This window comes from Ostrinia nubilalis, chromosome 14, assembly GCF_963855985.1.
Source record: "Ostrinia nubilalis chromosome 14, ilOstNubi1.1, whole genome shotgun sequence".
NCBI lineage: Eukaryota > Metazoa > Arthropoda > Insecta > Lepidoptera > Crambidae > Ostrinia > Ostrinia nubilalis.
This window is the reverse complement of record NC_087101.1, coordinates 3,865,557-3,891,158: the sequence shown is the minus strand read 5'-3', so window position 1 is coordinate 3,891,158 and position 25,602 is coordinate 3,865,557. Positions and strand designations below refer to the sequence as shown.

At 36.1% G+C, this 25,602-nt stretch overlaps 1 protein-coding gene and 1 long non-coding RNA gene across 2 annotated transcripts in view; one reads left to right on the top strand and one right to left on the bottom strand.

The window, feature by feature from the left end:
* The window catches only part of LOC135078024 (uncharacterized), a 520,464-nt gene that overhangs the window by 397,508 nt on the left and 97,354 nt on the right, over window positions 1-25,602 (top strand). The gene's annotated exons all lie outside the window — the stretch shown is intronic.
* LOC135078001 (connectin-like) lies at window positions 1,396-23,908 on the bottom strand. The gene is made up of 3 exons (XM_063972545.1): window positions 23,742-23,908; window positions 2,606-3,637; window positions 1,396-2,306 (listed from the first exon to the last, which is right to left on the bottom strand). Exons 2-3 carry the CDS (start codon window positions 3,624-3,626, stop codon window positions 1,480-1,482), a joined length of 1,848 nt encoding a protein of 615 aa, XP_063828615.1. The 5' UTR covers window positions 3,627-3,637; window positions 23,742-23,908; the 3' UTR covers window positions 1,396-1,479.

The following is a 25,602-nucleotide window of genomic DNA, read 5'->3' as shown; positions in this document are numbered from 1 at the left end:
ACAGCGCCCCTGTGAACGTGACGTAAAGACAAAGTGAACTTAGCATGAGAAATGGTAGCATGAAACTAATTTTGACATCACATTATCGTTGAATTCGAATGCTGGGTATCGAATTTTGTCGAATACACAAACGATTCGAAGTCGAGTTTTTCGTGCTAGAGGTACTGTTCTCAAGTAGCCTCATAATTGAATGAAGGGAACGTTTTGCCAAGATAACTTAATTATTCACAAAAAGTCCACTGAAAATTAACTCCTAATGGAGGAGGCCCACCTAATTTATTATAATTTCACGGGCCACCCAACTTAGGTTAAAAATAATTAAGTGGATTTGAAAATCTTTTTTTTACCTATTTTTTACGCGTGTTCTTTCATGCAAGGAGGCTATCATGGAAATCATAAATGAAGTTTGTCATTCGACATTAAACACGACTTTTTTTTTAAAGTTTCATCAAAATCCGTTTAGTATGACGGACTTACAAACATCTGCTTAACATTCTTACTAGCTCACGCGTTTAGATAAAAAATGAAAAAAATATTATAAAATGTTAAAAAAATATTACTAACCGAATTGAGAACCTCCTTCCTTTTGTTGAAGTCAGTTTAATGGTAAATAGACACTTTTGCCATATAATTTGTAAGCGCCATCTAGTGATGTAAGCAAGAATTTCTTGACATCATTCTCATCAAAAGTGCTCTCTAGCGACGAAAATGTAAAACACTTACGGCTTACATTTTCTGTACTAGCATCCGTTTCACATTTTTGGCCAGTAAAGAAAATTTGAATAACATTAACTAGATGTCGCTACTGGTAGTCCGTAGAATGTTTTGAAAAATATCATTACATTCTCTACATTTTTAATTTTATTTAATTTAAAAAAAAAAGCATTTAAATGGAATGGCTCATATCTAAATTAATAATTACATTGCTCATTCCGTTGACTATCTAATTTTGTTAACGTCGTTCTCGTTATTACTACTGGATGGATTTGGATGCAACTTTACATAATACTTTTGCATAGTATTATTAATCTAAGAGTATTAGCACAGAATAATAATGTATTAGTGTATTTATTTAGACTAACACTGTTACCCCCTTACTAATAAAATTTACACGCTTGTTGAATAGTCCTTTAAAGTGACGTTTAGTATGGAAATGTCATTTTAAAACAGTGTTCAGCAAGTGCCTTTATTTTTATTAGTAAGGGGGTTATAGTTCTAGCCTTAGCTACTTTTTATCGAAAACTACAAAAGCTAATATCTAAATAATATAATATTTCTTTCTTTATTATTAGTCTTTACGGCGCTTATTCTCAGAATGAGACAAATTCTTTATAGTTTCATATTCGTTTATTTATTCATTACTTACTTAATTAAGGAAAATAAATTAACATCACGTGTGTTCTTAAACTATTTATTATATTAATGACTGTGAAAGAGTATTTTATAATAGGCATTAAAATTAAATTTTAGTCTATCAGATTATAATACTACAAAATAAATTATTGATAAAGATAGTAGAAGATGAACACAGTTTAAATTTCTATGTGCATTGTTAATATTTTTTGGTGAGTCTTTAACTTCTTCTTGGATACTCCTGTGGGCCTTCAATCTATCAGGCTTTGCTTCATCAGATGCCATATCGCGGTCATCAAATCTTTCTTTATCTACGGGCTTAGCTGAAACAGTGGCTAGTCGACTAGTTGTGTACGAATGTTCCTTTTTCTCCCTTTCAGTTGTCCCTATTGAAATTGGCTCATGAGCGGATGTTTGACTGACGAAATCGAGTGTTTTCTCATTTGTAACTGATGTAGATTCTGTTGTTGTACTCTCGGCTGTCGACAGGTCCAACGTTCCTTTATTGTCCACTGTGCTTTTGTGACTGGCTTTAGGAGAAGTCAACTTAACAATCACAGGACTAGATGTTGCTTTGGTATACGCTTTAGTAGAGGATTGCGTAGTGGTTTTGCTCTTTTGTACTGGCTTGTTAGTTGAAGTGATGTTAGCTGGCTCTAGCTGGCTGGCTTCGCCAGAACAGTTGAGCAAATGTCTCATGTCAAAGTAAAATATGGTTCCATTGAGTTCGGTTTCATCGTAGTACTCGTATGCTCCGCTGTCTTGAGGCTCCTCGTCTTCGAAAACTGATCCACTGGTCTTCTCGATCTCTTGGAACTTGTCCCATTTCTGTTTGATTTCTTCAGATGGGTGGCATTGGAGATTTTGTATTTCCAACTTCAAGCGTTCGTTTTGAGTGTTGTTGATGAGTGGACGGAACACGTCCAGGTGGCAATCGCATGGCAACTGGTTACCTGAAAATAGAGACATAAAAATTAATGCGGTTGCATTTACCTATATTGAAAAAATATAGAAAAGGTATATTCTGCACTAGGCATTTATACTTTAATAATGACATCGTGCTAAGAAAACTATGTAGAAACGATCTACGTACTGACTTTAACTCTAAAATAAGTTCGTTCTGGTGAAATTAAGTAGGTAGGTACAACTTTTTCATTATTCCAATTTGAAAACAAATAGCTTGGTAATTCTGCTCTCTTGATTAAGACACCTGGGCTATAGATAAAAAATAATCAAAAGTAGATATTATTACCTTCCAAAATAAACTGCGTACCCTTATTGTAGAAGTTAGGCAAAATTCCACTTATAGCCTCTGGCTTTATAACTCGGATTGGGTTGTCTTTTAGGCTCATTGATGTCAGACTTATAAGTGGTTCAAAAACCTTCTCATTTTCGATAGCTGAAATCTTGTTACCGTTAAGAGATAGGAATTGTAACTTCATAAGTCCATTGAATGCTTTCTCATCGAGCATTTGAATTTTATTTTCTCCCAAATTCAAAAACCGTAGATTGGCCAACGGCAAAAATGTATTGTCTCCGATTACTTCAATACTGTTCGAACTCAATTCTAGTTTCTCCAGTTTTTTGAGCCCCGAAAACGTCTCGCTGTTCAAGCTAAAAATGCTATTCTTATCAAGTTCCAACTCTCTCAAATTTTCCAAATGAATGAAAGCTTTATCGTGGATAGTGGTTATTTTGTTTCCCGTTAAATATAATTTTTCCAGTGCAGGTAGATCCACGAATACATCTCTGTTTATCTCAGCTATGTTATTTTGATCCAAACTGATTGATTTTAGGCTTGGATGATGCGAAAAGGCATTTCTTTCTACAACTTTAATTTGGTTATCTCTGAGAGTGATCTCTTTGACTAAGCTTAGATTAGCAAAAGCGAATGCTTCTATTTTGTCTATATTACAGTATTTTACGTCTAGCCTGATCAGAGCTTTGGTGTATTTGAGGGCGTTTGTTGGTATGTAGCTTATGGCAACTCCTCTAGTGTTTGTGAGAGTGAGCTTACTAGTGTTATGTAAAATTTTAAAACCATCCCAGCTGGAATCATCTCGGCTGACATATTTTGCGGTCTGGTAACAATCAGCGTTCGCTATTTGGAGTGGTTGCCGGTTCAGTCTTCCGCAGAAGCATTGAATTTTGTTTGTGTTGTTTGAAACTGGGTCACAGATCGTAGAATTCGTTTCTCTCTTCTGTTTGTGCCATTTTGACTCGACGAAGACTGCCGCCATACACATCACCGTCAGAATCTTCCAAAAGGCCATTTTATCTGGACCTGGAATTGAAAAGAAATATTTTTGTAAATATTGTAATCAAAATGCTTAAAGTTTGCATTAAATTTAGTTTTTATTCAGGCAACGTTTTAAGAGAATGATAACATCCCATTTGATTACACCAATTGGTAATTTACTGTATAGATGTGCTAATCACGTAACTGGTAGGTAAATAAAAGACAGGTAATTTTTATGCTATACAGTGAATATTTCTTGGTGCCGCAGATGTTTTGTTTTATCTATAAAGGACTCTTTTGTTTGGATACTGTACTATGTATATTTAGTCCCCAACTCACACACGTAATCGTCCTTGTGGCCATTACGTTGAAAGTGACTGTACCTGTATCCTTTGGGTTAAATTTCCCTGTGAGTGTACTGTGAGCTATACTAAACCGTTTATAATTGCGCTAACAGGTGTCAGTAATGAGCAAACCCTGTCCTGAGTAATCAAGTCTCAGGAGAAACGCGTGAAGTTGTTAACTTATTAATGTTTGCGCTATGAGAAATAATATTATCTATAATAATACATTGTTTGTCTGAGATTATTATTGCCTACCATAATACTCGTAATAAGTCTCCATTATGGAACCTTTTACCTGAGTCTTTTACCTATTTTCTATCCATAAATACTAGTTCACTCTTTTTTTTCTTGACAGATTACATTCTCCTCTTTTAATATTTTCAGATTTGATTTTTAATCGTAGTTATAGTCGGACTCACTTTTGTAAACTCAAATAGTCGCTAAATACATAATATACAATTTGAGCCAATAAAGTATTAAAGAAGTATTTCAAATAATCGTTCACTTAGTGGAAAGTCATGAACTATAAATAATTTATATCCAGAAGACCTGCTCAGAGCGATTCGAAGTTACGTTCTAATATTCAATTCAAATATCATGTTAATGGAATGCATTATTGTACCCAATAACACTTGTATTCACAAAAATTACTATGAGGTCTCACAATGTTCGTGGACGCGCAGGGTACCAATACTTATCCATAGACAATACTTGAGTGGCGGAGTGGTGTCACTTCGCCGCTCAAGTGTGTGTATACGAACCAATCACAGAACTCTATTCAACGCTGTTCGTTCGATTTAGAACAACGTTCTGCTTCACTTAAGCATCGTTTGTGAATACGGGCGTAAAGAAAGATAGAACCGATGTTCTGGAAAAACGGTGCTTCTGATCATTTTTCTGCATTGCCCTATTCGACCGTCCCTCCCTAGATAAGGGATTGGGAAGAACCCCCTAATCCAAAATTAATAGCTCGGTGGAATCCACCGAAGTTTGCCGGGAATGTTTGCAGACTGGCCGGTATTTAAAAAAAGTTTATTTTCGGGATTTGATCGCGTTTTAAGATTTTATTACATTCCATTGTCATTTGGAAAATGGGCACGTGTTAGCGGTTTCTGTTGACTGTGGTATTCGTCGGATTTAACCGTGTTGAGCTATTCAAAGGTAGGAGGCTAGGTACCTAATCATGAACGTCGTTTGGTTACGTATGATTCGTGCCAATCATTACTATTCTATACTAATATAAATGCGAAAGTAACTCTGTCTGTCTTGCTTTCACGCCTAAACTACTGAACCGATTTTAATTGAAATTTGTCATAGAGAAAGTTTGAGTCCCGGGAAAGGACATAGGATAGTTTTTATCCCGGTTTTTGAATCAGGGACGCGCGCAATAAAGTTTTTCTGTATCAAACAAAAATCCACGCGGGCGAAGCCGCGGGCGGAAAGCTAGTAGAAACTATTTTGTATTAAATAAAACCAAATAACATTGTATTAGTAGTAGGTGGACCGACGATCTGGTAAAGGTCGCGGGAAGAGGTGGATGGCGATGCGGGCAGCGTAGGACCGTTCATTGTGGAAAACCTTGGGGGAGGCCTTTGTCCAGCAGTGGACGTCATTTGGCTGATACGAACGAACATTTATTTAGTAGTATTATGATTATGAATAACCCTATCTTTGATCGAGAAGGTCAGGTCTGGCTAACACTCTTCTAGCGCGCGCTATAGGTGTAGTGCTTAACTCAATCAGTGCCTGAGCTATGGGAACGGCACAGGAGGGGTGACATTGACTATTTAGACGTGTGATCTTTGGAAACATGAACGTGATATAATGCTTAATTCAATACAACATACATCTGTTTCCGCAATTTATTACACCGATCTTGTCGCGACAAGGAAAAATTTCCGTGCTTTTAAGCGATTTTGTGAAAAATATTATTGGCAGGTAGTTGCTAATTGCTCATAAGATAGGCCCCCTTAATTTAATTTATTGTCCGTGGTGCATAATCTTTTCTTAAAGGTTTTAAACCTTTGTTTGTCACCTGTCATCCGCATTGCAATGGAGGGAAGTCGAACCTTAATTTCGAACTCCTCTGTTCTTCTGATTAATTCGTTGCGGGTCCAATGACAGTTTAACTTTCCCCCGGGAAAAACTTGACCTTCATTGGTTGGGTTTTTGTGGCGGTCAAGCTGTAGATCCTGGCTACACAGGAGTTGCAGTGGTGGGAACGAGAGGTGGGAATAGTCCCGTATTTAGACGTGACTGAGCATACAAATCTAAAGCAAATTTTGAAGTCTCGCTGTCGTTTGACGTCTCAAAAACACCCTCTCCCCGTGCCGCTCCCATACCTCAGGCACTGACTGGAATAAACGCTAAATCTAAAATTTATCTAGCGCGCGTTCTTCTCTTCTATTTGACGAAGAAACCGGCAGACAGTGGTGACTGAGTTTGTTGCGGCGCTTCTTCTCAGCACTTGCCAAATGTTGGTCTCGAAGCGCTGGTAGGGTAAAAAGATTATGAGACATGTAGAGGCTCCTTAAGAGCAAAATGACGATTTGTAAGAACTATTTATTAGTCCAAACAAATAAAGAAATTTTGACTTTGACTTTGACTTTGAAGACTTTAAGGCTCGCGCGCAAACTTAGGTGACTTTTGTCACCGGGACACTTGTCACGATATTTCTGTTTCACACTTTTATAAAGAGAAAAAGAGAGACAATTCTTGCAACTCACGAAGGCGAGTGAACTTTACTTGTGGGTGTGTGTGTGTGTGTGTGCAATTGTACATGTACATAACGATGGTGTGAATTTAAATGTTTATCAAAACTTTTGAAAACGAACAGTAGCGAGCCACCACACAATATGTAAAGCTCACTCGCCTTCGTACTCTGTACCACATTTAAAGCAAATAAATGATGATTCTGATTCTGATTCGTGAATTGCAACAACTATACATTCTTTTTTTTATCCACAACGAGGATGCTCTTGGCCTGAATCTCATCTAATGGTAAGTGATGTTTCGGAGAAACATACTGTCACGGTGACAATAGTCAACCGTGCGCGCGAGCCCTTAGTTTTTGCCGGTAGCTACTCTATGACCGGTAGCGTCGCGCGAGTCATTCTCACTCGGCTCTGGATCCGGCTTATTTGGCCAACTTGCAGACTATCCACTTCAAAAGTTTCGTAATTTAGTACGGACTACTTTTTAGAAGAGAAATGAACGTAACGATAACTTTGTTATCTACCAACTGCTCTATAAGAGCGCTTTCACATTAGGGCGTTAGTAGCGCGACTGCAGTGCGGCAGCGGCCTTTTTATAATGTGAATGCATCCGCTGTAACATAAGTAGTATGAAATTTTCGGCAGTGCGTCTGTCGCGCGTTTGTCGCGCTGCTAAATCGCCTAATGTGAAAGCGTTCTAAGTCCAATTGTTATCATTGTACCTACTTACTAATAAACTAAATTTCTCTCATACGTAACTAACTAGTACTATTTTTTTCCTAAAATTCCAATTAAAAGAAGTAACGGTGTAGGTACTTGCTTCATTTTTTTTACTAGCCCTACTACAACTTTGCCCCGGCGAACTTCTGTCTAATAAATGTAAAATGTTTGAATTTACAAATTACTCATATTTGCTACATGAATAATTCAATCATGCTATACAATATTTATAGGCTATCAAACACAAAATATCACTGAGATTCCAACACAAAGACTTGTTAATAATATTATCTATAGAGGCAATAAATATTCGGGGCCAGTTTGTAATAAAGACATGTAGATATCCATGTTTGAGTATTAGTGATGTTACAGAGTATCGATACGACATTATCGATGTTTTAAATTATTATGATCCAATGGATTTTTTTATAAGTTACAACTAAAAAAATCGAACGAGGCGGGACTCAAACCTACGAAGCGACTTTATTCGCTAAGAAATTTTCATGAATGAAATGTTTGGCATTCAAGCTAAACTTTATTAAGTTTTCGTGGCGTTGTGCGATGTTAGATGAAATTTAGGATACAATGACTATTGAAAAAAAAATATTGCACTAGCTTGATGTCAGCAGAGGGGATCTGACACAAAAATAATCGTGACTATTACATACGAGTACATTGCCAAGATAAATTTTAACGAGCAAAATGTAATGTCTCATCATCAAGAACTGACTCTACACTCCTTTTATTTGTAATCAAACTTGACTATTAGGATGGCAAAAACTTCAGTTATTTCAGAAATAATGTAGCATTTTAACGGTGAAAGAATTTTTCAAATGGGTCTAGTAGTTTAATCCCTATTCAATACAAAAATACGAATCTGTCATCTTTATAATATTAGTGTTCAATACTGGCCCTACATAATTATTATCATTTCGAGGCAGAAGGACATTGACATCACTAATTTTAACCGTGGGATTGAATCCCTATAATTTGAATTACACTACAGATAAAATAATTATCTCAAGCGGTACAGCGCTTTATGTGTGTGGTTCATTCATGCAGTCAGGAGAAATAAGATAACCCCTTGACACTAGTGTCCCAGCCACTATAAAAAAAATCGACATTGGCAACGATCTAAAACATACGAGTACCTAATTAGGTACCGTTTCAAAGATTTCGTACCGTTTTTTTTTTAAAACAACGAGTTTTATTTATTAACTTTGTTTCATTTCTTCGGGACAACGCTATCAATACATATTTTTTTTGCTACGTAGCTTGCAAGTTATCCTTGGATGGAATGTCAGTTAAACTGACTTTACACATATTTTTTATTTCCAAAAAAGCAAGCGAGACAGCTAATTTAATTGACATTTATGTCTACTTTATATTAAATAGCACTTAAAACGCTTGTCGATAATATTTATAGCCGTCCTTGTCTAAGCAAATAAGAATAATGACAAAACTTGGGCTATCTCAGTAATACCTACCAAATCTATCGCCCACACCAGCGCCAAAAGTGCCATGTGTATTGTTATACTAAATCAAATCCGGTGATAAGTCAACCTACGCTCTAATTTTTAGAGATTAAATACTTTTATAAAGTCCACCAATCAGTGGAAGCTTTGCTATATTTTATTGACCAATGATTGTTAAAAAGGCATTTCCTTAAAATGGAATGATTATTTTTTAATTCCGATCAAATATTTATTATTCATTAACGCCCGTATTCACAAACATTACTATGAGGTCTCACAGTGCGCGTGGACGCACAGGGTAACACATGAACAAATCACAGAGCTCTATCAACGCTATGCGTTCGATTTTCTGCTTTACTTAAGCAAGAATTGTTTGTAAATAAGGTGTAAGTATATTTATTTATCTTTATTGTTTAAATTCTCATTTGAGCAAAGTATTCTGATGAAGAGAAAATTTTAAAAAATACGAATTTGATGGTAAGTATTCCCAGCTAAATTCACAGACAGATAAATAGCCATCTCCATTTTTAACCATGTCATAATTACTTAAAGAAAATTTACAATTTTATTTATTAAAAATTCATAAACGCAATACTAAGAAATAGTAGTAGTAGTGGTGATGGTGACTGGTGGTGGAGTGATGCTTTATTTTTTATACATAATAATTTTTTTATTTAATTTATTAGGACAACCACACAAACATGAAAATGAATTCTTATGTTAGTACACATTGTAACAGTTACAAAATATACTGGAACACACACCTAATGCATAAAACTTGTATAAATAGACAGCGACATCTGCTCCAGAGCCGTGGTAATATATTTTTTCAATGTGTATCAAGAAATGGGGCGTAAACACCACCTGTGTACCCAGCTCCGTAATATTGAGTTACGTGCTATGGCTTACAAAAAGTGGATTTGTACTCGTAATCTGACACAAAAGCTACCACCTAATTAAGCTCTGATACAAAATATAAATTAAATTTTAATAGCTTCATATTGGATAAATATTTTATCTTATAATCCTACTGGAGTTTTTTTTGTGTTACGAACGATAATTATTAGATACGATAGATAGAAAAAAATCCTTTGCATTATTAAAGTAAATGCCATTAAATTATTATGAGTTTTAACGTAAATAAAATTCTTTAAGAACCGGTTACACTAATCTCATCTAGGCCTATAGAAGAAAAAATGACTCACCTAAAGCATTATAATGTTTGCCGTTTACTTATACCTAAATTATGTGCTGTAAAGTTTATACGAGTAAATATCTACTAAAACAATGTTAATTAGATTTCAGTGTCCTTTTAAATTGTCAAGCAATTGCAGTTTATTTTATTTCTTTTAGTATAAAAACGGTATTGCGTCTTGCTGTTCAAATATTTTTATCATAGTTCAATCGAACTCCCTGATCTATGGAATCGCTGACGCATGATCAATTAGGAAGGTACCTATCGGAACGATATTCGGGTTACCAAACTCCTTTGAAACTCCATCTAGATTCTATTGGATGCTTTTGCGTTGATTGATTGCATTCCATCCGAGTTTCGACGCGAGTAACACCTTACGGTTGGTCTATAATAAACTAGCTTTCCGCCCGCGGCTTCACCCGCGTGGAATTTTGTCTGACACAGAAAAACTTTATCGCGCGCGTCCCTGTTTCAAAAACCGGGATAAAAACTATCCTATGTCCTTTCCCGGGACTCAAACTATCTCTATGCCAAATTTCATCAAAATCGGTTCAGTGATTTAGGCGTGAAAGCGAGACAGACAGAGTTACTTTCGCATTTATAACATTAGTATAGATAGTATAAATTGGTATGCTAACGGAATGATGGCTATCGTTTTTATACTTAACAGTTGGCACCCCTGGCGATTGACAGGACCTTACTCTACAGTGGCGCCAACTGGTGAGCGCTAAAACGATAGCCCTAATTGCAACAATAACAGCGTAGATGACAATAACAGCGACTAGTGTTACATCTTTGATAGTACAATAGACTGTTAATATTAATTTATTCTATCAAAATAACATAGGTATTGGTCGGTATGGAGTTAATTGGTCTTTCTGTGTCAAACTGAATTTCACGCAGGTGATGCCGCGGGCAAAAGCTAATTAGTGTGAAATAGCAAATTAGTATTAACAAGAGATACCATAGTAGCAATTTGTTTGGAATTTCTTCAATTTTCTACTTGCTTAATTTGGTTCGACTCTGTTGTACCTAATATGCTAGTGAATTTCCACAGTAACTGAAGCTTTGCTCAGTTGCACGATTTAGGTCCAAGAGTTGATTCCAAAAAAACGAATCGGACAGAGATAGATGGCCAAATAAACAAAAGCGAATCACACACGAACACATTGACAATAGCCGAGAGTGGAAATTTGAAAAACTCCACATAAATAGTTGAGTTCTTCGTTAATGTAACAATGGTGAGCATATTTTTTTGGGACAGGAGGCAAACGAGCAAATGATTGTATTGCAAACGATGGTAAATGATTACCACTGCCCATAGACACCCGCAGCCCCGGGGAAGTTACAGGTTATGTTATGAGATTAGCACTGATATAAAACACAGAAAAAAATAATATGACTTAAAATTGTAAAAACGAACCTAATGTCTTATTTTTAATTAAGCTCTACTCCCAAGTATTGTGGAAAATTGGCTGTTTTTTTGGAAAAAATTTAGTACGTAGGGAGTTGAAACGCAGTTGTTGTATTTGTACACCGAGCGATAAAAACTTTCTTGAATTGAATAACCCAACTTGCATTGCTATTAGCGCTACATTTTGGGTATTATAAGAATATTTTCTTTCGTTCGTTTCAGCCAAATGACGTCCACTGCTGGACAAAGGCCTCCTCCAACATTTTCCACAATGCACGGTTCTGCGCTGCCCGCATCCAGGCTCTTTCGGCGACCTTTACCAGATCGTCAGTCTTTTCTTTCATCATCCCAAATTATATTTTTCAGCAAACTTAAAAAAGTGTAGCAAATTCAGAAGCATTTTTCGTTTCGTAAAGTTGGTAAATTAAACTGGCCGAATTGCAAATGAAGAAATGTGGTTTTGACAGAGAGTTTCTGTACTGGAAGTTTAGGCGAAAGACTTAACGGACTTGGGGTGTTTAGGAATAAATGTGTAAAATATACAAGGTGCATATTTTATGTATAGCCTGACCAGGAACATAAAAACCCTCGCCATGTTGCGGAAAACTAATGGTACTAATTTCTTTTAATGGCAACAGTAACTGAAAACTTTATTGACATGTCACCTTGCATGTCAGTCTATTGTTGTCAAAGTGTAAACAAACTTTATTTTAAATGTGTGCAATTGATTTTGTGAATTAAATTGCTAAAATATTTTTATAGTCGTGAAAGAAAAGTGGTTCACGATGTGTTAATGTATTTGTCGAAGAGAAATACTAAGGGTTCGGACAATATTTTCATTGAATAATGTTTCCGACAAAGGATGTCAAATTGACTGACATGTTTATCGTATAGTACAGTCCACTATGAAAATTAGCTGTAGTCTGTTTCAACTACCTATTTTAAAGTTTTTTGTCACTTTCTAAGTTTTGAATTTTATGGAATTGGGAAAGAAGTACCGAGTTTGAAGCGTTCATGAGCAGACATTGCAGTTGAATATTCAAGTTCTGAATTTGATTATTGATGAATAATAAAATAAATCCTACTAGCTCGATTGATGGTTTCATTTAATTTATTTAAACCAGGTTACCTTTAATAATATTTTTCGTTAATTTATGAAAATATCAAATTAGCCCGTAATCCTGAATCCTGATACATAAATTTAGCCTATTAATTCAACACATGTACGACTGTACTCAGTGTTGCACTATCAAATGCAATTGAAGCGCCTCTATGCCAGGGTTTTTATGTTCCTGGTCAGGCTATAAAACATAGCTTAAGTAATTGTAATTGGAAAAAGAAAAGATTTTACCAAAAATTATAACCGACTCCGAAAAAAAGTGCACTAAAAAGTATGAAAATAATTTTCGTTATTTATTTAGTAGGACACATTACACACACCATAATTGATATTCTCGGAGTCGGTGCTAGCCCGCCTAGCTCAAGAAATGTTTAAAATTTCCTCCTTTTTTTGAAGTCGGTTAAAACCAGACGACATGACTTTCAAAGGAATAAGATGTGATGACATCAGAGATGCGTTGATAGACATTCCGTGCCATGTAAGTACATTAATTACATTGACAGAGGACAGCTTTTTAGGCTATACCTTTTTGTTGCGAAATAAGTACCCATTACATACTACATAAGATGCCGCTGTGATTAAGCTTGATGTGCTTCGCTTGAAATTTGTAATGCTACAAATCACAGATCACAGAAACTAAAGGGAGATGTGACAAAGGGGCGGGGCCGGTGTCGCAGCAATATGCCCAAAAACAGAAAACATTGCTCGTGAAAGCTCTCTATGCTACAAATCTATCCAATTCGCGATTGGTTTAATATGCCAATTAGAATTCTGCAAGTGTGCTTTCAAGTTTACCTAACACCTTATTCTCGTATTCACTTGAAAAATCTACCTAAAGTTCTCTACATTTTCCAAATTCAGCTACAAAACGATCAAAATCAGCAACAAGGTGTTTAATTGCCCCAAAATTGTGTCCACCCACGTCAGGACTGGACGTCAGAAATAGCGACGCCATAAAATTCGGTTTACATTCGCCCCGAAAGCCCAGTTTCCAATTCTGAAGCCAACATTAATCACAGTAACGTTTTTGGGTGTGATGACCTTAGTTTATTAGTTTTGCACTTCCGCGTATTCTTTGTGCGGTTGCGATGACAAATTTTGCATTTCATCGTTCTAGCACAGGGTTTCTCAAACTTTCGGCTCCACCAACCACTGTTAAAGTCTCCAGGGGACAGCGAAACCCTTAACTAGCTATTTATGTGTCAGTGTAAATCAGACCGTGCCATTCTCCTTCCTGCATTTGATCAAAGTATGTTGAATGATTTGATGTTCCCGTGTAGGCAGGTCAGACCAGACAATGTAAAAATACTTTTAGGCATAGTTTATAAAATAAATACAAAAATTCAGTATACGCCTTCAACCTAATGCCCTTAAGAAGGTCGCAAAACTCATTATCTTTTATAATTCACTGAAATAATATTATAATTATTAATTAACTAAAACTAGGTTATCTTTTAGCAGCCTAAACTGGGACGTACGTGAAAGAAGAATGAACATTGCTGACGTGTAAAGTACTGATAATACCTAATCACCCTTTAACCCCAAAAGGTTTACGAACTCATTTACAGCAAACCCTGATGACTTGTGATTAAAAAAGCTCCTTGACTATAAGTACTTATCATAAAAGATGAATCATAGACACTGATTATTACAATGTAAAGTACCAAATATGAACTAAATTATTCAACGAAACTTTCTATATCGATGCTCAAGAAATTATGATCCTCAAACACAATTACCAGTTTACCCTCTTCCCCAGTCTAGCTTAAATTGGATCTAGACTGAAACTCAGCCGTGCCTAAAGCCGGACCTAATTGTTTCGGATTACATGATTCTTGCATTACCCTCTTTTCAGAGCCGAGTTAACGTCATTTATTTTAAACAGTTGCATTTATTGTGAAAATACTAAATTGACTTCTTTTCAACTTAGGCTGTGTTGCACCATATTTTAACTGTGACTATAACCATAACCGGTGTTTTTAGTATGGAGTTTGACAGACGTTTGACGTTTGTTAAAGTTAAAGTTAGATGGTGCATCCCAGCCTGTCTTTACGATACACTTTGTTTGTCAATTTCCTTATTAAACAAAAAGAGAAACTATTACTACGCGACAAGTGTAGTACAAGCTATATTAGGAACGTGTGTAAGTGTCCTGAAAACCTACCAATGCCTACCATACCATAATTATGTTTTTACTTAAGGCACTGCATCTTGTGCGTGCAGTAATAATTGATTAATTAAGTACTTATTGCACTTACTATTTTTTATTACTATTTATTTCTTCTTCCTTTGTTCTTTTACGTTGTTGATGGAATAATAAAGAGAAATATCGTTTCATTAACTTACGCTACTATGTATTTAATTTATTAAAATCAACATTCGAATGTTTTACATAATCCAAGTTGACATCTATCTCACTGAATTCCATAATGTACCTACTCGTATACATGTAGTATACAATATAGGTACATGTTGTATATTAATAACACTCCGTCTCCCGGGTGTCTCGGCGTGATTAGATTTGCCTGTCAATTACATCATGCTCCACCAGGATCCAATCACTGGACGTACAGACGGCACATCAAGCTTGACATTTTAGTATCTTGTGTAACGGTGATAAGACCTATTTTGCATCAACATGTTGGTTTAGACTGAGGTACTATTGACTGTACGTATGTACACATGCTGTTCTGTGCTTTGCTTGGATGTACATTACTGTACATGTATACAAATACAAATACAAATACAAAATTGTTTATTCAGAATCAGGTTTGAAAAAACAGGGTTTCGATTGGGGTTTTCTTTTAAGTATAAGTAGATACTTGTGTTAGAAAACCCCGCTCTCCATTTACAATAATTTACATTATGAAATTATACAGCTAGAAAATACCATGCATATCTATTGACTTATTTTACAAGTAGGAACTGAAAATTGTGTGTGTGTGTGTGTGTGTGTGTGTGTGTGTGTGGTTATTATGTAGTAGTAATTTTATTAATTTATTTAATGAAAAGTTAAGTTAAGTTATGTGTTTGCATATTTAATTAATATTAATTTTAGATTAAATTCGTTTTGGGAAGCCTATATTGTAAATTATATTAGATTTAAATTTTTAACTTTACCTTAGTTTATATCATGCAAAAATGTTTCAGTCTTGTCATAGCTCCAAGTTTTCAGCAATGTCGTAAGATGCATTTTGCAAGCATAGTGATTCATAGAGTAGATGTTCATAAGCTTGTTAAATTTATTATACAAGTGTGCAGATCGTACCACAAATTGTCTCTGAGCATAGAGTGTTTTGATTCTAGGAGAAGGAGCTACGTTATGTTTACGTCTTTTTGATAGTTTTGTAGGTTCATAAGGTAACGTTCTATGAACCCTCAAGGTAGAATTAAGCATATAGAGTTGCCGAACCGTCAAGATATCACTTAATTTATAAAGCGTTTCTGTTGGGAATCTATAAGGTTTAAAGTTCATTACTTTTAGGAGTGCCCTTTGCGCTCTTTCCAATTCAAGGAACTTAGTCTTACTAGCACCTCCCCAGACTGGAATGCAGTAAGCCAAAAGCGATTGTGCCAGAGCAATGTATATTTGGTTTAATAGCTTTTTATTAGCAACATGTCGGAGTTTTTTAAAAATCCACATAAGCTTCCTGATCCTACCCATCATTAGATCTATTTGGGCATGCCAAGACAGCCTCTGGTCAACCACAACTCCTAAATATTTTGTATCTGTCACCTTACTAATAGCCTTACACGAGCACGTATTATATTGAGTATGACAAGAATGAATGCGAATATTAAAATGACTGTCAGGTTGAGATGAGTTATAATTAGTGAATGCTATATAGTTTGTTTTATCAGTATTTAGTGTCAGTAGATTGTCTTTTAACCAGGTAGCTATATCCGCAAGTCCCACTTCTGCATTATGACGTACACCCTCCCACGTGTTACCCACAAAGACAATGGCAGTGTCGTCTGCATATGAAAATACACGTCCAAAATTAATAGTCATATTGCAGAGGCTATTGATATAAATCAAAAATAACGTTGGGCCGAGGACACTGCCCTGTGGGACACCATACGTCACGCTGCTTTCGTCACTAATGTACTGGCCTATTTTAACCTGCTGTTTGCGCTCGCTGAGATAATCTACAAACAGTGACAAAGCGACTCCTCTAATGCCAATATTTTCCAGCCTTTGTATAAGAATGGGAACAGAGACAGTATCGAATGCCTTTTTCAAGTCTAAAAATGTTGCAATACATTTCTGTCCCTTATCAACACTTTCTACAACATGAGACGTTAGTGCCGTGACTGCATCTTCAGTCGAAAGATTTCTCCGAAAGCCGTACTGTGATTCTGATAGAAAATCAATTTTGTTTAAATAATTTACTAGTCTTTTATTTACTAATTTCTCTACTAATTTAGATATTGCTGTTAAAACTGAGATTGGCCTATAATTCGAGACGTCACTCTTGTTCCCATTCTTATAGACAGGCGTAATAACTGCTCTCTTTAATGCCGCTGGAAAAGTCCCCCTTTCAAAACATAAATTAACCAAGTGGGAAATTATAGGTACTACTATTTCATTTGCTAATTTCAAAAATCTAGTGGGTATGTTGTCAGAACCCGGGGCACTCTCGGATTTAAGGCTCATTAGGGTTAAGTATATCTCTTCAGGATCCGTTTCCAGAAAAACAAAAGATGCAACTGGTGAGCTGTGCAACTGGTTCAAATTACAGGGTTTTTGCAAAGAGGGATCTGGTGTAATTTTACGAGCTAGAGTTTTGCCAATGTTTGCGAAGAACATATTCACGTGGTTAACTGCTAGTAGTGGAGTTTCTTTCGAATCCAATAAATCTAGATTACTTGTTTTATTTGTGTTACGGCTGGTTATATCATTTATTGTCTTCCAAAGGGTTTTTGAATTTTTACTATTTTTTGCTAAAAGTTCTCGTTCATATTTAGTCTTTACCTTTCTAATTAAATTAACACAAAAATTTCGATACCTTTTGTAGGTGATTTTTAAAATTTCGTTAAACGGGTCAGATCGTGATTTTTGCTGCAAGTCATTTCTATTTCGGATACATTTTAATAGTCCTGGTGTAATCCAAGGTTTAATCAAGCGGTCTTTGGAAACTATAGGCTTTGTAGTAGTGCTATTAATTAAACATTTTTGTAATATAGTTATTAGGGTATCAGTCAGTTCAGCAGGATTATTATATGTAATAAGATCATTTATGTTACTTTCTTTCAGGCAAAGGATTGCCTTTTCGTAGTTAACAATTGTCTGATATTTTGTTTTATGGATTTCAGGTTTCATGGTACTGCTTAATTTTAAAAATATCATACGATGGTCTGTTACAGTGCTATCAAATACCACAATAGATGCCGAAAATATGCTACTATCTATTTTTAACATGAAGTGATCAAGACAAGTGTGTTCCCTTGTGGGCAGTACGTGGCCTGGAAGGAGACCATGCATAGCAAGCATATTGAGATATGACAGCTTATTAGAACGTTCATGTGAGCTCATGGGACGTTTTTCAGTAGCGTTAATATTTATATTGATGTCGCCAGTAACAATTACATTTTTATTGTTTTTCAAACTTTCCAAATGACTGTTCAGCGAGTTTAAGAAACTGTCTGTATTTGTGGTCGAAGGAGAGCGATAAATACAGAGAATTGTGTGATTAGGTAAAGTCACCTGCACGCACGATGCATCCGTCAGTTTAATTTCTTTTATGCTGCTTTTGAGTGAGGTTTTCAGATAAACGACTACTCCGTCACATTGGTTGAGATGGTTAGTAGTAGAAAACGATGTATAATTATTCAATGCCGGAATTGGTTTACTTGTGTCAAGCCAACACTCGCTTAACACAATCAAATCGGTCTCAAATTTTAAATTAGATAAAGACACACATAAGTTGTCAAAATTTTTATATATACTACGGATGTTTTGTGCAATTATAGTGAAGTCCGTTGATATAACGTTCTGTGGTGTATTTGCAAAATTTTGAATGCTGTCGGCTCTTGATTGTGCTATCTCAATTTTATCTATTACTTGTAAATTATTCAGAGAATTATTCATAATTATTTTTGTTAAAAGAACCGAGAACTATTTCTACATTTCTAATATTATTTATGTAAATATTATGTCGAATTGAGGCTCCTGAACTCAATATAAGCTGTGTAAAAATCTGATTTGTATGTGTATTTGTGTTTTGTGTGTGTGTGTGTGTAATTTTTGGAGAAGTTATATAAAGTAATACTAACAAGATTAATTTTGTAAACAAAAAATTAACAGTAATATTACAAACTAATAAAGAAAATAAAATTCTTCTTTCTACCGAACAGCGCCCAAGCATGCCTAGTCAGGTTTTCTGCATCAAGCTGTTTATTTGGGCTTCATTGGTTACTGTAATGACAGGAGACGTGTCATGCTCTCGCAGGTACACTCGGCCAAACGCAGTCCAACAATATTTGTAATTGTTTGTTCTTGCCAGGTCACGCGCCAGGAAAAACAATCGGGCGCCTTTGATGGTTAGTTGCTCCGAGACAAAAACAGGAGTATCTCCATTGCTTTTACACCCAAGATGTTTGGCACAGAGCTTTTGTTTCGTTCTCCTGTTGAAGGCCTTACACATTGTCAGTAACTCTGTTTTCAGTATCGCAGATGAGGTTTCAACTATAATGGGCGAGTCGCTCTTTGCGCCCTTTTTTCCTTTGATTCTATAAACATCCGTAATATCTCTCTCATCAAGCTTGCATCCAACTGTTTTCGATAAGGTCTTTACCATGTCAATCAAGGTTTCTCTCGTTTCATCGTTCTGTCTAGGTGCATTTTTAATTTCAAAGTTTTTTTTCCGTCCCTCTCTCTGAATGTCTTCCAGTTTTTGCTCTAAAATAGTTATTTGTTCCTTATCTTTCTTGTTTTGGCTTTCCAGGTTTTCTATTTTTCTTTTCAGTTCATCATTCTGCGAAGCAAGGAATGATATCGTGGTTTCTATGTTTGTGTTTGTATTTTTTATGTCCAATATATGTTGCTCAAGTGTGTCTAAGCGTAAAATTTGTTGTGATTGAAGAGACTGCAAAACAACGCTAAGTTCTTCTCGTATGATTGTTCGAATATCAGTTTTTTTACTTTCTGTGGCTGTGTCCGCCAAGCGCGGGCGCTTGCAGTCTCTCTGTGTAACATTTTCCTCAAATGAAAAATCGCAGTCCCTTAGGTCGACATTTGCCAAGTCAGTCTCTGACATGCTGTGTGACTTGTTAAGCAGCGGGGAACGCATCAAATTAGGCATTTCGTAGCACGTTATTGTATCACAAGAGCGAATGCAGCGAATAGTATGCAGGCGGGGCCTCGTAGCACATAGACCGCTTCGTATACTCGTAGTTCCGTAGCAGAGTTCGTAGTCGACACTGGTAGTAGCCGTAGCACGGAGGGCAGCCAAGTAGGATGGTGAATTTCGAGGCGGCGCGTTATCGCTTTGGTAGCCGAATGGTCCGGGCACTCGCACAACACGCACGAAGACACAAGTTCAAATCCACACAGTCCAAATTATTTTTCGTTTAAAATTTTAAAACATTTACGAGACACAAGCCCACGCGCACACGTCCGCTCACCGCAGCGTCCGAGGGGGAAGAGGAAAGGAGGAAGAGGAGTAAACATGTACATGGATGTAATAGATTCAGACAGTGTACACGGTATGGGGTAGTATGCGGAATGCATTAGGGCCGGCGGGTCTTATATGAAATAGTCTGGAATATTAATAAGATGTTTCGAATAACTTAGTAGTAATTGAAAATGGGGTATTTCACACTAATTTGACTTTTCGTTAGATTTAGGAGCCGTCAAAAGCAATTGTTCCTTATATTTTGTATGACAACACAAGCTGGATTTTGCCAACTCAATTGACTATTCAATTAATCTATTTTAAAGAACATAAAATGAAAATTTTCTGGTGCCTGAAACTATTCCGTTTTTAGGGTCACCAACTTTCTAAACTACAACAAATTACTTAAACTATACTATCGTGTATCGTTAAACCTTGTGTTTCATTCTTAAGTCAGGCAATTTTCTAAAATATTTTCTACTAGGGCCACCCCTAGTTTACGTCATAGGCAGCCCTGAAATGCACAGGGACATTTGCAATGTAGATTATTATAATACGGAAGCCACAGCAGGTTCTATGGCATAGAGGCTACGAAGGAATAAGCTAAAAGGAAACACAGTAAGTAGGTTCGATTACCACTAAAAGTCACCGACTTAAATCTAATTTAATTTAATTTAATTATCTGTAGAATAACCCATTAAGGATAATCTAAATATTATAACTCAAAGGTGGCTGACTGAAAGCCCAAACCACTGGACGGATCGGGCTGAAATTTGGCAGGCAGGTAGATGTTATGACGTAGGCATCCGCTAAGAAAGGATTTTACAAAACCCCACCCCTAAGGGGGTAAAACGAAGTCGCGGGCGGCCGCTAGTTTAAATGATAAAAATACAGCTGGATACGACACACTTTTTAGGGAGTCTACTGTAGCTATTTTTATTATTGTATAGCTGAAACCAGGTCTGCATATTCCCGTTCTGGGCGAAGGTTGCATTTTAATGGGGGCTAACAACGGCATTAAAAGCTCCCCGACCGAGATGGTCAGATATAAACAGAGTTCTTTCATTCGTTTTAATCTTATGCCAACCCTGACAAAGGCCTTCCTCAAGGATTTCAACGACCGGTCATGCGCTGTCCTCATCCAGGAGATTCTAGCAACCTTCACCAATTCACAAATAGAGTCCATTTAAAGTTTAACATTTTATAATTTGATACAAAGAACTCTACACCATTAATATACACACGCCTAAGCCTATTCTCAATTAAAGTAGGTAAGACTCTATTATTATTTTTTGAAGGGACGCTCGCTGGTAGCTTGAAGAGCTTTTCCAGCTTCACCGGGCAGAGTGGCGAGTACAGAAGGTACTTACTCTAGCCGTATACCGACGTTCGCGATCGGGCCGTATCGAGCGCATAAGGCGCCCGATCAGTGGCGAACCCAACTAGAGGGTTGCCCACCGCGGGGTTGGACCAAAGTCCAGCCTACGGCGGACTCACTCTAGTAAGACTCTATCTTAGGTCCAGATAAAATCGCCCTCAAAATATACGTGCTTTAGTGGGAGGCGAAACAAAACAGTCTCCCAATAACCAGTCAATACTATTCTAGCGCTTAACTAATAAATAATAACTAATAAAGTAATGTTTTCGAAAATGTAAATTGTAAAATTGCTGTTGAGTTTCTCAATAAATAAATAAATAAACTCAGTCAGTGTCTGAAGTATGGAAGCGGCAAGGGAGGGGTGACATTGAATGATGACGTGACCGAGCATACAAATCTGAAGCATATCTGAAGAATCACTGACGTTTGACGTTTCAAAAACACCCTCCGGTACCGCTCCTATTCCTTTGGCTGACTGACTGAATTAAGCACAGAATAAGTAATAGCAGGCCTGTTCATCTCCGCGAGTTTACATCGAAAACAAAACACGCACGATGGCCCCCTACAGGATTACTATTCGACAAGGCCTCACATACGAGCGTGTATAACTTCGCGAAGTAAAGCTTCTGTACGTACTTATTATTATTCTGTGGTAATAGTACCAAGGTCCTATAGTAACACATTGAACTAGAACAGCCAACACAAACAAAAAGCATTGCATTTAATCTTCAGTGGAATTTCAGTCCGGTGCCCAGATATTTGTTCAAAATTGGTTTTCATTTGTAACAATCCTTCGACCCTGCTGAAGTCGTGCGTGAAAAAATCTAACGGATTCCATCGAAAGGTCTACGTCGGAAAATCGTTCTGTCGGATAGTGAATGTCGGAAATTCGCGTTTATTTGGAAAGGGATAAGGAACTTTTTAATTGAGAATTCCGAAAGAACAAGAGGTTATTTGTAGCCTAATTGTTGTATTTAGTGGTTTAAAATACTATTCTTGATTACTGAACAAGACTTCAAAAAAGGAGGAGGTTCTCAATTCGACCCGTATGTTTTTTTTTTTTTTTTTTTTTTTTTTCTATGTTTGTTACGCGATAACTCCGCCAATTATGAACCGATTTGAACAAATCTTTTTTCGGCGTATAGGTAATACCTCAAGGGTGGTCCCATTTCAATTTAATAATAAAAAAACAACCCCCAAGGGTGGAAAATTGGGGATGAACTTTTTTATACGCAATATCTCCGCCGATTATAAACCAATTTGAACGATTATTTTTTTGTTGAATAGGTATTATCAAAAGGGTGGTTTCATGCGAATTTGAAGAAAATATTTCACCCCCAAGGGTGGAAAATTGGGGATGAACTTTTTTATACGCAATATCTCCGCCGATTATGAACCAATTTTTTTTGGTCTCAGTGTACTGCCTACCTTCAGTGGTAACATCAAGGTAACTAGTTAACTAAAAGGTAATTAGTTAACTAAAAAGCAAGAAATAAGTAAAATTTTATAAAAAAAAATAAAACCGACTCCAAAAAACCTACACTAAAACGTAGAAAAATAATTACTAATTACCTACTTATTTATTAGGACGAATTATTAATATTTATGTAGGTATACCATGATTGATACTTTTGGAGTCGGTGCAGGCAAACTTTACATGTTTCATAATCTTGGCACCGACTCCAGAAGTATCAATCATGGTATACCTACATAAATATTAATAATTCGTCCTAATAAATAAGTAGGTAATTAGTAATTATTTTTCTACGTTTTAGTGTAGGTTTTTTGGAGTCGGTTTTATTTTTTTTTAGCACTAAGATATTGTATAGCAAGCACTAAAAATCTGAGCTAGAAACCATATTAAAAATTTCCCATAATCTAAAATAACTTAAGAAACACGCACTTCATCTTTTTTATTTTGAAGATGGCTAGTTTGGATAATTACAATTTTTAGATTACTATGCAAATGCCAATAATATTAATTAATGAAATAAGTTAATTATTTAAATGATAAATTCTTTATCAGCAAATAAGCATAATATTATCATAGTGAAACAAAAATAATAGAGACACAAATTATCTTTCAATTACAAACCAAACTACCTAATAATCAGTTAAAATAATCAAAACAGACCTCCAATTAAAAGACAATTAACCCAAAAATACTACTTACACAGAATCACAGCTGAATAAACACGCTCTATCTCATAATCCAAAGTGATCACAGATAAACTTCACTATATACTTAACGCATCTGATCGTACATTCACTGTTCGTAGCGACCGTCACCCGACGTGCACCCACACTGAAGGAACGAAGGAGACTGGTTCACTGCCTGAATTCGGGTGATTGGGTGTTGGGTGTGCGCGCGATCTAATTGTAATACCAAATAATTATACACAATTAATACAAATAGTTATGCAATTGTTGTGATAGTCACAATGAAGCTTGTTTGTTGAAGTATTTGGACAATACATTAGGCATTGTTGCTGTTATGCGACATAGAAATGATCAACAATGGAGATTTTGTTGCGGTAATCTATTTCTCATTAGGGTTCAGGATTATGTTTTATCGGGCTTCGGGCCATACTTAGGTACTTTAAAACTTGTAAAAAGTTGTGTACTAATGCAAGAACTTTTGGGTTTGGAATTTGTTTATTATAAAACCCATTTCTAGTCGTCTTTTGCTCAAAAACATTTTCATCTAAAATATTTTACTGCAATAAAACTGAATAAAAAAGCTCGATAAGCAAGCCAATTAATGAGTTTTAAAAGTATTTATCTGTACTTTTGAAATATGAATAGTAATAGTTGAATTACGTAAGTAAAACTTAAAAGTAATGTCCCAAAAAATTGTAAACTTTATCTAATCTACCTGCCTCTTAAATAGCATTTTAAACTTTACAGATTACGATTTCATTTAACCTATTAAGCCCCTAGCGGTCGCATTATGACCACGTAACAATTGCCTATTGTCTCGATTCGCGTGACTTCAGGGGTTGGAATCTATATTTTTAACGCACTCAACATACGCAGAATTCTCCTAGTTTATTATATCAGTGATACATCTCCTTGTGCATTCAGGAACTTGCAAGCAATAACTATGTTTGCATGCGGAAAGCTCTTACTCATCAAGTTTCCATTCAATATAGTACGTGACTGTGTTCACCTGTGCAGTGTCAGTGGTAAACTCGGAGATTTGATTTGTCTTCACAATGGATAACATTGCACAATGCACAACACGAAAGAAAAGGTTGCGTTATTTAAAAATGAAAAAAAAAAGACGATCAGTTTTGCTATAAAGCTGCGGTCACTGGTTCGAGTCCCGCAAGGAGCAAGTGAAATGTGTGTCTGAATAATATTAAGTATATTTTATAGGTACTCGTACTTCTTGGAGTCCCTGATGTTAATGTTTACTCCTATACACCAATGTAGGTATTTTAACTAGTTATTTAGTTTAGTTGTTGAAAACTGTTGATGCTAAGTTATGGGTTATCTAATATTTTGAAAAAATATTGACACCTCATGTAGGTACGAAGTTCGCCGGGCCAGCCAATCTTCAATCAAAATAAAGCCATGCCCTGGATCTTCATAATTTTAATGGCGTGTCTATAAAAACAGTGATAATAAGAATATTCCTCTTTTACTTACTACTGCACTCGACGTCACACACCAATTCTGGCTCTCTGGGATATTATATCCATTCTGGAGCTCAAGTATCCTGCGGGAAGGTCGTAAATACTGGAACGTGAGAATGTGGGAACGGATGATGGCCACGTTAGGAAAATCTATGGTTCCGAATATAATTTCGTTTTGGTTAGATTTTCAGCTGGATTGAATAAAATTGTATTCGGTGTCGTTATGTGGGGCCCTACGCCGGAGACGATTTCGATTTTGACTCTATTCATCTCTTTCATACTCTATCATGAAAGAATAAGTAAAAAATATGGAACAAACACGGCTTACATGCAAAAGCTGATAAGTCATAAATACATATAATCCCCGAAATCATGGAATGATTGTAGAAATCCGTC